General features: G+C 51.6%; 1 protein-coding gene across 1 annotated transcript in view; it reads right to left on the bottom strand.

Moving 5' to 3' along the window:
* Positions 1–11565, bottom strand: part of MPP1 (MAGUK p55 scaffold protein 1) — a 203656-nt gene extending 192091 nt beyond the window's left edge. The window contains exon 1 of the mRNA XM_085630367.1: positions 10980–11565. Coding sequence (XP_085486493.1) covers positions 10980–11102 — 123 coding nt within the window. The 5' untranslated portion in view covers positions 11103–11565. The remainder of the gene's footprint in view (positions 1–10979) is intronic.
* Between the last annotated feature and the right edge of the window lie 1789 nt (positions 11566–13354).

Here is a 13354-nt window from a genome sequence, read left to right as displayed (position 1 = left end):
CATGTGTGCCGTTGTGCACATCTCCCCCCCGGTCCCTCTTCGTTCCTCACCCTGTTTTTGTTGTGTCAGGTCCTCTCGAGCTGTGTCCGTACTCCCACCTCCTTGCACCGTCTCCACACTGATGACTGGCCTCCATTTACTCCAGCTCCTCCTGTGGCGCAGGACTCCCACCTCCTGTCGCCGTTGCTGCCTTCCTGTTGGCAGCGGCTTTTGGCCTGGTTTAGGTTTTCACCTCATGCCAGCGCCTCTTGGCCTCCTCCATTGACCTCCTGGACACTCAGGCTGCATTCCAGGTGGTCTGATTGTGGGTCAGTTGCTGGTTGTGTTCTGTCACCTCCATGACGCTGGTCTTGTTTTCCTGCGGACTACACCCCGTCTTCCTCTCACTCTTCTCCTTGGCCTTTCCCAAGCCCGTTGTTCCTTGCTGGTGGTCCGTGGGGCTTGTGATGGCCTCTGCGCTCGGTCATGGTGCATCCATGTTGCTACCCACTTTGGATTCTTTCTGGTGTGCTGTTTTTATAGCTTTTATGGTGCATTTTCCCGCCAGACGCCTGGGATTTTCAGGCCTGCCGCTGGTTTTAGCAGCTTTTTGTATCGCGATTGGCCTCATCGCAGCTTTTTTTGCGTTTGTGTTTCGCATTTTTGCGGCATGGCGTTGATTTTATCACGCCCATTTGACGTGTTGTCTGGTGACTATCGCATGGTACCACCGTGTTGTGAATACTTAGTTAACATGGAGTAATTTAGCCTCGATAGGCTGCGATGTTGAGAGTTGCGTTAAGCTACTCTTGTGGTCGTTATCACACGTTCTTGAGAATATACCCCTGTGTAGCGTGCTTTTGTTTTCACTTGTTCGCACAGATGAAGGAACCGAGGCACCTGGATAATGTTCCCAGGATCACACAATTTGGGAATATGGTCAAATGTTTGCATTTTCCTGACCCGCATCCAATTACAGACTCTTGAGCAACGGATAAAAAACATCTCCAAAAATGTGCTCAAACATTCCTGCTTGCCGTAAGCACGGTCCCAGGGGGAAAAGCTGGAAAATGGAGCCGGGGAAAGAAAATGAGAGGGTGGCGATACAGCTGAACACAGCGGTTTTCCGGCCAGGGATGTCTCAAGTCAGGAATGTCGAACTCTCTCCCCCCCCCATTTGCTTGCACAGAGTTCAGGGTTGTTCTTCAATGGATGGGGTTGGGAGTTCTCCGGGTCCATATTAGTCCACTTGGGTAGTTGTGATTGCGTCATTGGTCCTAGACCAAGCCTACAAGGAATAGTGTAGTTTTCTTTCTGAGACAAATATTCTGATTTCCTATTGGTCGAGTCGTTTACGACACCCTCTGCAAACAATAATTAAAATCTATTTCTTAATTGCCATTGGGGGAGACAGCGGCCAGCTTCTGTGGCCTCGGCGAAGATGCCAAGTCTGAGGGACCAGCAGGCCAGAGCGCATGCAAAGGATGGGGTGTGCGTGCCTGGTCCTCTCTGCTGCCATGTGCTTGCGGGGCGAGCTAGGGTCTGTAGCTTCCCAAGGGGGGTCAGAGACAGACTTTGCAGCTCGCTGTGTGGCTGGAGATTATTCCTCCACTCCTGTTCTTCTGGAGCAAACAGCCAACTTCGCTCTTTCAATTAATGTACGCAATGAAATAAATATTGGTCTCCTGGCAAGTACACCACCCCTCTCCTTCCAATATCAGGAACATTTTACACAAAATACACTAATCGCTTTACAGGTTAGCAGCATAGTATAACTTAATGCTTACCATGCGCAAACTTTTAATTCTTAACTAAAAACGTAGCCCATTGGCTTTGTCAAACCCCACCCGAGGGGCCAAGAGGAAGTATTAATCAGAAAGCACCCACCACGTTTTTTGTTTTTAAAATACCTGAACGTGGATTAACAGCGTTGCTAGTTACCAGTCTTTTCTTTCTTTCGGATGATCTCGAATTTCATGAAAGGCAGGCTTATTTCTCATTTTCTATTTGTGACAAAACGCACCTCTAATGCGGTCTGAAAGCTGCAGGGCCTACATGCAAATCACGTGTTTCGCAGAGTTCCCCCGCCTCTGGTAGCATGCTCTACTTTATAACATTAAAACAGTGGGAGAGGGATGCACAGTGCCTGTCTCTGCAGTGCAGTTCGTGCGCGCACTGCAAAGACGCTGGAAAAAAGAAAAAAAGCCCATGAGTGGTGCGCGCGCGAGCACTGCAAAGAATTTCAGGAATGCAGCAGGCACAGTGCGGGGCCGCTGCTTGCTCCCGAGCTCCCTAGGCCAGTGGAGACAGAAGGCGGGACATGCACCTGCCTTTGGCCAATTGCGTGCTGTCTTTCTTAGAAAGATGCACGCAAAGGCCAATAGCGTGTGAGCACAAAAGAGTTGGAAGTCCTTACTAGAAGCCTTGCAGGGCACCGCATGTGCGCTGGCTCAGGCGAGACCTAAAAAGTACCTCCGAAACCATGACCAGTGGAATGACACTCGTAGGGCAAGGAAGCCAGGGTCGGGATAAACACTCAAACAGGAAGTTAAGCCAACATGCGTTAACCAAAGAGAAGTAATGAAATGAGTGTGACAATGAGGCCGACCAATGGTAAGCAATGGGTGGGCTCTAAGTCCATTGTAAGTAAACAAAATATCTCACAAACAACAGCACATGTGTTGTCTCATGAGATTGACACAAAACAATCCAGCAAATATATTGGTGTACCTATTTGTCATCTGATTAAAGAGGATTTACAACACAACAAACCCAAATAAAGACCTCTGATTGTTGTACAGCAAGTCTTTTTTTTTTTTTTTCCAGCCTGAAAAAAAGTCATTACTATGAAATAATTGGGCAGTTACTTTAATAGATTTGATTTGATTTAAATTTACAAAAATTAAACTGAAGTACACAGATCTTAAATATAATGTGTGAATGATACAAGCCGTGTGCAGTCTGCGCTCTTTGTTTAGCTACAAAATATAACAAGCATTTGCAATGCAATAGGTTTTGCATTCGTTAAATGGAGAGCTATTGGCTTTGCAAATGGGAAAGAAATGTGGCGTCCGCCTGGCTTTGTTTTGAAATTGATTGACTCTTGTAGCACTCGCGGCACGCCGCGCTGCGCCTTAGCTTTAGATGTTAAACGCTAAAGTGTGGTGTCTTGCCATTGCTATAAAAGTTACTAAATAAAAAGAAAGTTTGCCGCCGACTTATTTTTTTTCTATTTATTTACTATTGTAGCAATCATGGCACGCCACGCTTTAGCTGAATATGTGTAAAGTAAAGGGATGCGTGCCGTGATTGCTATAAAAGTACATCAACGGAAAACAATGCACCTTCCGCCCGCTTTTGTTTTTCTATTTATTGACTTTTGAAGCAATGACGGCATGCCGCGCTTTGTCTTTAGATGTTTAAAGCTAAAGGGCGGCGAGACGCTATTGCCACAAATGTCACTAAATAGAAAATAAAAGTTGTGCGCCTGCCATATTTACTTTTTATTTATTTACCTTTGTAGCGATCGCAGCAGATAATAGGCGGCATTGGTGCGTCATGTTAATAATTCATTTTGTGCTTTGGTCACGTCAGGTTTCTGGCGCAAAACTAATTTGCTGAACAGTGTTGTCACGCAAGCTCCCAAGTTGAAGATAGGAAAGTAGACCTTATTTGGTTATGCCATGGTGAGTGTTAGGAAATCTCAGGCTCACATGCTCCCCAACTTTACTGACCAAACCACGCCCGTTTGGATGTTGTAGGCAGCAGTAGGGTTCTGAAGTTGAAGTAATGAAAGGGAGGAGGGGAGCCTGAGCTTTGGAGCAGGGTCAACTTTGAGTGGAGGATTGTCTGGATGTCTCAGGTGTAAGCCTGAAGCCATGGGAGCCGGTTGAGTTCAGGACACGAAAACACCTCCACGTGACCTCCCCCCTCTGTGAACAAACACACACGCATGCACGCACACACACGCACACCTTAAGCAGATGTCAGAGTGCAATTTTAAAAAGCCGAGCAACCTGCATTGCTGAGGGTGGAAGAGTGGGAATAACATTCACCTCTGCATAAACAAGCACCACACTCTTTATTCCCATTCAGTCGCCCCGCTTCAGCCAGGACACCGGGGGCAAACTTCCTGAGAGCGCTACAAGAGAGATGCGCCCCAAGTCCATTCGAGTGAACAACGGCACTGTCAGTATTGACAACTGTGGTTAAAGCAGCGCTCGGGACAAGATGGACAAGTGGCGCTGGTCATGTCATGCGGAAGATACAGGCCGGGGGGCTCTCGGTCACAAACGGCGCCACTGACATTGCTTCAGGGCGAAGTCCAGTCAATCAGACCCAAGTCCGCAAGTGTGGAAAAAACACAGATTTCATTCACGTTCGTCTGTTTGCTTTAAGTCTGGATGCTGGTTTATTGTGACACTCAAGGAAAACCACTGCGTGAGCAGTTCCGGAACATACTTATGGATGTAGGCTACAATATGTAGCATATGAATTCCCTGCCTTGCAAGCACGCGCGGTGCTACTGCGTTTCAGTCTTTGAACATCTACGCTGAAGCGGGAGATAAGTGTGTGGCTGCCATGAATACAAAGCTTGGCGTGCTGCACTTTATGAAAACATATACATTTTAAAAGAAATGCATTTTGGCGGCGCGCGCAATAAGAAAGTTGCGCGGACGCCGTATGCGCTTTATAAAACAAGCTGTCCCATTGCCAAAGCAGAATGAAAAAAACATAGTGTTTACCGAGTAAATGAAGGAGACAGTGTTATGCCGCAAGTAAAAGATCCAGTCCTGATGGGCGGTCACAAAAGGAGACCGGGCGGTAACAGGGAGGGACTAAGAAGCCTCACTATCAATCCAAAGCCAGCGTTTACCATGGACGATGACGCCAGCCAATGAAAAATATGGGCGGGGCTTCCACCCCACTTCTAAAAAATACCCTAATACAGCATGCCTCGCAAAGCGAGCAGCGCATGCGCTTTAACGCTAGCCGAGACCTAAAAAAGTCCCTTCTGCACCCAAAGAAACAGGCCATTGATAGTTCCCTGGGGATAGCAATCAATAAACACATTTTATATAACACGAGTTAGGAAGTGATCAGACGAGGGGATTTCCTGATGGCCTGGAACACAGAAAGCCTGGACGATTTACTCTGTCCTGCATTTAAAGCAGAGGCATTCTGGAGGGGGGTGGGGGGGGGGGGTGTACTGTTGTCAGAAATAACAAGTAATTAAATGTGATAAAAATGGTTTAAGGATCTTCTGAAAGCCTACACCGACCCTCTGCATCTCAGTTTACTCCCGTCCCCAAGGGGACTCGAGATGACGCTGCCGGCGTTAGGTTTTTAAAGGGAAAACAAAGAAAATCAGCAAAAAACAAAGAACAGAACACGGCGTGCGAGTGACTTGCAATCCAGACATTTTTTCAAGCATATTCCTGTTTTATTACCATTGGTCCTTCTTCTCAAAACAAGCGAGCAGTTCTTAAATAGCAAATAACAAACACGCCTGAGGCGCTTTCTTCCCAGAGGAGGGGGGGGGGGGCGGTAAACCCGCTGTGGGGTCACAGCGTGTCTTTGGCAGGAGGACACTGTGTGCTGTCTGGGAGGCTCGGCCTAAAAACAAGTGAAAGCTAAAAACAGGAGAGGCGGCAGGTTCGAGGCCTCCCTCAGAGTCTGCGGAGGAAGAGGACTTTACCCTCCCTTTGAAGAGAATTAAAAGAGAGAAGGGTCTGTGGCACTGCCAGAGCAGGACAGCTCCACGCCCTGTCCATGTCTGGGGGTAGGGTGGGCGCAGGAGAAAGGCCCCAGCAGCCAGGCTGGAGCCCCACTGACTACCCGAGGCTTGACTTGTCAGCGAGCTCCAAGGAGTGGGAGAGTGTAGGGCCTTGTGGGTGATGGGGGGGGGGGGGGTCTTTAATAGTGCCCCAGCTCCAATGGGGCCATAGAAGCGGATGGGGTGAGACGGGCAGATCTCTGTCATCCAGAGACAAAGCCGGTGGGCAGGGGGAGCACTGCTCTAAGGTGGGAGGAGATGAACTTTTGGAAAGTCAGTGAGGAGTGAGTTACCAGAGTCACACCTGGGAAGAACAGGCAACTGAGCTCAGGTATTCGAATCCAGTCCTGGGACACACTGCCGGACACTCGGAGTAGCCTGAGTGGGCAGTGAGCTCACTTTGGGCCAGATGTACGATGCTTTTTAGCGTGCGCAAACGGGTCTTGGACCCGTCTGCGCACGCTAAAAAGCATGGGCCCATGTACAAACAGTATTTTGCGACTCGCAAATAAATTGTGGCTAGCAAAATACTGTTTTGCGATTTGCTATTAGGAAGGGGCGTTTTCTTCCTAATAGCGACCACAACGCTATGTACCAATGTTTTGCAATTGCGGTCGCAAAACACTCGCAAATTGCCACCTAGGTGATAATGCATTTGCAAATAGGAAGGGGTCCCCTTTGCAAACGCATGCAATATTATTTTTTAAGGGCAGGCAGTGGTCCCAGGGACCGCTGCCTGCCCTTAAAAAATTAAACAAAAACGTTTCATTTTTATTTAAAATGCATCCCGTTTGACTGCATTTAAAAAAAAAACTGCTTTATTTAAAAGCAGTCCCAGACATGGAGGTCTGCTGAGCCCAGCAGGCCACCATCCCTTGGAGGGCTAGCCATTCCCAATGGGCTCACAAATTGTGAGAGGCTCATTAATATTCATGAGCTTCGCAATTTGCGGCCCCATTGTGAATCGCAAACAGTGCTAAACACACTGTTGTACATGCCAAATAGCGCCTCGCAAATGCGACGCAATTTGCAAGGGGCTATTTGGCAGGTCGTACATCTGGCCCCTGGTGATTGCCAAGGTTTGTTTTTGTAGATTGAGGATGAGACACAGGGTTTGATGCCGTCCGTGGCAGCTGGTTTACAGTCCAAGAGAGCGCACCATTCAATCCGTGAGTGAGGAGGTAAGCTTGTTTCTGGTCCGAGATCACCCTGGGTTTAAATAATTATGCGACGTCCATCCTTGAACCTTATGCAGGATGTCAGAGAGCAGGGACGTCACTTGGCGTTGGGACCGTAAGGTGGCTTTGGGGGCTCCCTGCTCACTGCTGATACACAGTGCTTGATTTGTAAAAAAAAAAAAAACACACACACACAAAAAACAAGTGCCAGGGCCCTCGCCAGGTGACCACTGCCTCTTGCACCGCCCATTGCCGCTGTCAGCACTACCAGCAGTTACAGTATCAACACAACTTGTAACCATCACACTCCTACAACTGTGACAATTTTGACAATTCCAGGCCCCCAAAGCTATAAGAGTAGCCTGGGCGGCAGGTAATAGTTATTTTTCATGTATATAGAATTAATAAACAACTGTTGTTGTGCTCCTCTCTAAATTGGACAAACAGGGCCACCATGTGGCAGACTGTCATAAGTGCTGGTGTTGAGAATTAGGTACTGGTGCCGAACACCGGAAACCACCGGCTCAAATTAAGCACTGCTGATACAGCATCCAAGTGTTTTTAGGATGGTGATGGGGTGGACCCATGACTTAACAGCTAGAGTTGCCGACTTTGGAACTGGGAACCGGGCCTTGGCTCAACATGGTGTGATTCTGGACAGATTACTTACCTCCCGCCCCAGTGTGAGCCTGGCTCTCGTGAGAAAGATCTGGTTCTCATGTGAAGTGCTGTAATGCCCTGGAGCCAAGTTGGCGCTACATAAACAAACAAAATAACATAGCTCCCTGAGGTTCTAAGTAAAGGTCGAAGAGAGTTGGACACGGAGAGGATCTCCAGAGAACCCTTGAAGTAAATAGACTCAGCAGATGCAGGTGCGACCTCTTTTATCTGCTTGGCCGGGGTTTGACAGAAAGGAGGTGACCCAGTTCAGCACAAGACCCCCAGAGCCCATATGTCCTCTCAGGGGATAGGTCAGCGAGAGGGAGGTTCTGATAGGTCGAGAAGCTCAGCACCTCTAGAGCCCATATGTCGTCTCAGGTCAGAGAGAGGGAGGTTCTGATAGGTCGAGAAGCCCAGCACCTCCAGAGCCTATATGTCCTCTCAGGGTGTAGGTCAGCGAGAGGGAGGTTCTGATAGGTCGAGAAGCTCAGCACCTCTAGAGCCCATATGTCGTCTCAGGTCAGAGAGAGGGAGGTTCTGATAGGTCGAGAAGCTCAGCACCTCTAGAGCCCATATGTCCTCTCAGGGGGCAGGTCAGAGAGAGGGAGGTTCTGATAGGTCGAGATGCTCAACACCTCCAGAGCCCATATGTCTCTCAGGGTGTAGATCAGAGAGAGGGAGATTCTGATAGGTCAAGAAGGACAACACACCCAGAGCCCATATGTCCTCATAGGGTGTAAATCAGAGAGAGGGAGGTTCTGATAGGTCGAGAAGCTCAGCATCTCCAGAGCCCATATGTCTCTCAGGGTGTAGATCAGAGAGAGGGAGGTTTTGATAGGTCGAGAAGCTCAGCACCTCCAGAGCCCATATGTCCTCATAGGGTGTAGATCAGAGAGAGGGAGGTTCCGATAGGTCGAGAAGCTCAGCACCTCCAGAGCCCATGTGTCCTCTCAGGGTGTAGGTCAGAGAGAGGGAGGTTCCGATAGGTCGAGAAGCTCAGCACCTCCAGAGCCCATATGTCCTCTCAGGGGGCAGGTCAGAGAGAGGGAGGTTCTGATAGGTCAAGAAGCTCAACACCTCCAGAGCCCATATGTCCTCTCAGGGTGTAGGTCAGAGAGAGAGGTTCTGATAGGTCGAGAAGCACAAGCAGACAAAAGTTACCAAAGTCCAGGAAGTGACATGCATGGTCAACACTTTCTAGTCGCGCGCTCTCCGTGCTCCGCCCGTGTCTGAAACCAGATAAAAGAACTGAGTGCGTTGAGTGAGGCTCAGAGGCATCACCGCTTTCACTCACTCTCCGAGGGTTTCTTCTAAAGGGGTGGGGACTGACTTCACAATCCGTAAGGCAGCTCCCACACAAGGCCCCAGACACCTCGTCATTAAAGAGAGTTGAGGGTTTGACTTTAGCGATAGTTGCCCGTGACCCTCAGAGTTCGGAGCCCTGAGGCCAGGTTTTTGGAGCTTAAGGTTAAACTGGCAATGAGCCTCAGATTCAGGGGTGGTGGTGGGGGAGGGGGAGGGGGTCTATGGACCTGTGGAGCTTAAGGTAAAGCTTGCCTCAGATTCAGGGGTGGTGGTGGGGGAGGGGTCTATGGACTTGTGGTGGTGGGGGAGGGGGGAGGGGTCTGTGGACTTGTGGAGCTTAAGGTAAAACTTGCCTCAGATTCAGGGGTGGTGGTGGGGGAGGGGTCTATGGACTTGTGGTGGTGGGGGAGGGGGGAGGGGGTCTGTGGACTTGTGGAGTTTAAGGTAAAGCCTGCCTGAGATTCAGGGGGGGGGGGACTTCCATGGATCTGTGGAGCATAAGGTAAAGCTTGCCTGAGATTCAGGGGTGGTGGTGGAGGGGTGGGGTGGGCTGGGACTTCCATGGACCTGTGAAGCTTAAGCGAAAGCTTGCCTGAGATTCAGGGGTGGTGGTGGTGGTGGTGGGGGCAGTTCCCTTGTCTCTAGAGATTTTCTCGAGGCCTTCACACTGCGGTTCAGCGATGCCCAGGCTCAGTGACGCCGGCTCCGGGGGGCTGGTCGCCTGCCAGGAGCTCACATGCTGGTGGTCCCTGGAGGAGACCGGTGGGGTTTGATGTGAGAGACCCCGCCACCAAGCGGTGGTTCTTGTAGGGTGAGTTCAGTCAGCTTGCTTGTGTGGGGTGGGGGGCTGCAGGTGTTTTCGAGTCCTCCCAGGGCTCTTTTTAAACGGGGGTGGGGGGGGGGGGGCTTGGTATTGTCTTGTTCTTTAGGTGCCCCATTCACCTGCACACTCCTCCCTGGCTGCTGCGTTGTTACTGCTCAGGCGGTCAGCAGGTGCGACTGTCAGCAGCACAGCCAGTATCAAAAGCACACACCTGTTGCAGTGTTCAGTGCTTGTTTCCAAGGGTCCGAAGGATGTCAAGTGGGCACGCTGGAGGGTTATTTGTGTTCAGGTGACGATCTGTGCGCGCGCACACACGGACACGCACCCCCCACCCAAGTATCCGTAGCGCGTGGCCTGTCCCAGACTCTCGATAAACCTACAAGCCGTCCTACCTCCAGCCTCCTCTTAAGAGTTTATGGCCCCTGACATAACAACAGCCCCGCCCCCCCCCCCCCCTGTCAGGGGGCGGGGGGGGGCACAGAACGCCAGCAGCCCCTGTCAGTGTTTGTGAAGATGGTGTGCTCTTGTCACGGGGGAGGGAGGGGTTCCCTCTGCTCAGCTGCTTCCTGCTGAAAGGGGGGGGGGGGGGGTCATGACTACCGTAACTATGACATCAGGCCAGAAACAGCTGGCGGCTGTTGGGTTCTTTATCTCATAGAGGCAAAGGTCAGAGGGTAAGTGTCACAAGATGCACAGGCCACAATAACAAACTTCTATGCTCAGAAGGACCCCCCCAGCCCCCTGTAGGGTGCCCATTGTTAGTTCCCAGCCCCTCTGGCTTACCCACACCCTCCCTCAGTCTAGGGTGACCCGGGTTTCAAAGGGCTGTCCCGAAACGTTTGTTAATTTTAGAGACATGTCCCGGTTTTTGGGACAAAGGTCTGATCATCCTGTCAAGCAGAATTGAAAGGTGTCTCACCTTTCTCAGGCGGCACCCCTTCTACCCCCACACCTCGGGCCGCCCCGTGTGCCCACGTACCCTCTCGCCTCGGGCAAACCCTTGTATCCCGTACCCCCTCACCTCGGGCCGCACCGTGTACCCCGTACCCCCTCATCTCGGGCACCCCTTTTATCCCGTACTCCCTCACCTCGGGCACTCCCGGTTAACCCGCACTCCCTCACCTCAGACAGCTCCTTGTACCCCGTACCCCCTTATCTGAGGCAGCCCCTTCAATGCCGTTCTCCCTCCCCTCAGGCAGCCCCGTGTAGAACCGTACCCCCTCACCTCGGGCGCCCCTCGTACCCCGTACCCCCTCACCTCGGGCCGGCCCTTGTTCTGCAGCAGGTGCTCCAGGTACAGGTCGGACAGGACTGTCCTCATGGTGCCCACGTTCTCCAGGGCTGCGGACACCGGCTCCTTCCTGCTGGACTTCAGTGTCATTGTGAGTCTGGGGGTGTCTGCCGCGGCTCCGGGGGTGATCTCCAACGGCGGGGTTCCGGTACTCAGGGGTACGAGGTCCTGCAGCTCTAGGGGTCCCGGTTGATCCCCTTACCCAGGAACCCGCTCCCGAGGATGACTGTGCAGGAGGCAGAGGGGAAGAGGAAGACAGCTGGCAGGATGCACGGGGGTAGAGCGGCAGTGCCCCCTACACCCCTCCTCCTCCTCAGAGCAGGGATGAAGGTCCAGAGATAATGCAGGCTCGGAGAAGGCAGCAGCCTTGGTGGAGGGAGGGGAGGAATGAAGGGCAGGGTGACAAGTAGGAACTGAAGACAGAAGAGGTGGAGGGAGGGAGACAGCCCGCCGTGTGTGCGAGGGCAGCTCCAAGCAGTAAACAAGTGGGGGAGGGGAGCAGGCGCTTTATAGCTCTGTCAATGTAGGGGAGCCTGGGGCTCTACCATCTGAAGCATCATAGGAGGAGGGGGCTCTACCATATGCAGCACGTCAGGGATGCGTGGGACTCCACCATCTCCAGCTAAACTAGGGGGAGTGGAGCTCTACCATCTGCAGCAAGCCATGGGTGCATGGGACTCCACCATCTCCAGCTAAACTAGGGGGAGTGGAGCTCTACCATCTGCAGGACGTCAGGGACTTGTGGGACTCCACCATCTCCTGCTAAACTAAGGGGATTGGAGCTCTACTATCTGCAGCAATTCATGGGTGCGTGGGACTCTACCATCTCCAGATAAACTAGGGGGGACACGGCTCTACCAGTTGCAGCACGTCAGGGTGTGTGGGACTCCACCATTTCCAGCTAAACTAGGGGGATGGGGCTCTACCAACTGCAGCACGTGACGGGTGCGTGGGACTCCACTATCTCCAGATAAACTAAGGGGAGTGAGGCTCTACCATCTGCAGCTTGCCGGGGTGTGTGGGACTCCACCAATTCCTGCTAAATGCTAAACTAGAGAGCCACCATCTGAAGCATCATAGGGGGAGTGGGGCTCTACCATTTGAAGCATTATAGGAGGAGTGGGGCTCTACCATCTGCAGCACATCAGGGGTGCGGGGGATTCCACCATCTGAAGCATCTTAGGGGGAGTGGGGCTCTACCATCTGCAGCAAGTCATGGGTGTGTGGCACTCCATTCCCCCCTAAACTAGGGGGAGTGGAGCTCTACCATCTGAAGCATCATAGGAGGAGTGGGGCTCTACCATCTGCAGCACGTCAGTGGTGTGTGGGACTCCACCATCTGAAGCATCATAGGGGGAGTGGGGCTCTACCAACTGCAGCAAGACATGGGTGCATGGGACTCCACCATCCCCACCTAAACTAGGAGGAGTGGAGCTCTACCATCTGTATCATAGTAGGAGTGGGGCTCTACCATCGGCAGCACGTCAGGGGCGTGCGGGACTCCACCATATGAAGCATCATAGGGGTATTGGGGCTCTACCATCTGCAGCAAGTCATGGGTACATGGACTTCCACCATCCCCCCATAAACTAGAGGGAGTGGATCTCTACCATCTGCAGCACGTCAGGTGTGCCTGAGACTACACCATCTACACCTAAACTAGGGGGAGTGGAGCTCTACCATCTGCGGCACGTCAGGGGTGGGTGGGACTCCATCATCTCCAGAAAAACTAGGGGGAACACGGCTCTACCAGCTGCAGCTTGTCAGGTGTGCGTGGGATTCCACCATCTCCACTTAAACTAGGGGGAGTGGAGCTCTACCATCTGCAGCACATCAGGGGTGCGTGGGACTCCACCATCTCTTGCTAAACAGGGGGTGTTGGAGAGTAGGATCTGCTTTTTATGGTTACCCCCTCTTTTTGCAGATGATTCACTGTTTTTCGATTTTAGTCTGGCTGGGGCCCTACTAACCAGGACCCCAGCCTAGCTGCTTCCTCTCTAAATTGATTACCAGTACTTTAGGTACACTCCAGATTGGATTCTGGAGTACCCTTATAAGTCCCTAGTATATGGTATACTATGTACCCAGGGCATAGGTACCTCAGAGGCCTACCAGGGGCTGTAGCATGTACTGTACCACACGTGAGAAGCACTCCAAAATGACACCACAGGTCTGCTACTGCAGCCTGTGTAAGGTGGTGTATGCACCCCTTACTGAGATATAGGTTACCTATATCTCTCCGTATCACTTCACATGTAAACCTATCAGTCACCCCTATGACAGGCCTTAATCCTGAAGGCAGGGTGGTGGGTTTCATGTGAGAGGGTGCCCATGCATAAGCA

This window comes from Triturus cristatus, chromosome 10, assembly GCF_964204655.1.
Source record: "Triturus cristatus chromosome 10, aTriCri1.1, whole genome shotgun sequence".
NCBI classification, from domain to species: domain Eukaryota; kingdom Metazoa; phylum Chordata; class Amphibia; order Caudata; family Salamandridae; genus Triturus; species Triturus cristatus.
Note: the sequence above shows the minus strand (reverse complement) of the source record. Positions and strands in the feature narration are given on the sequence as shown.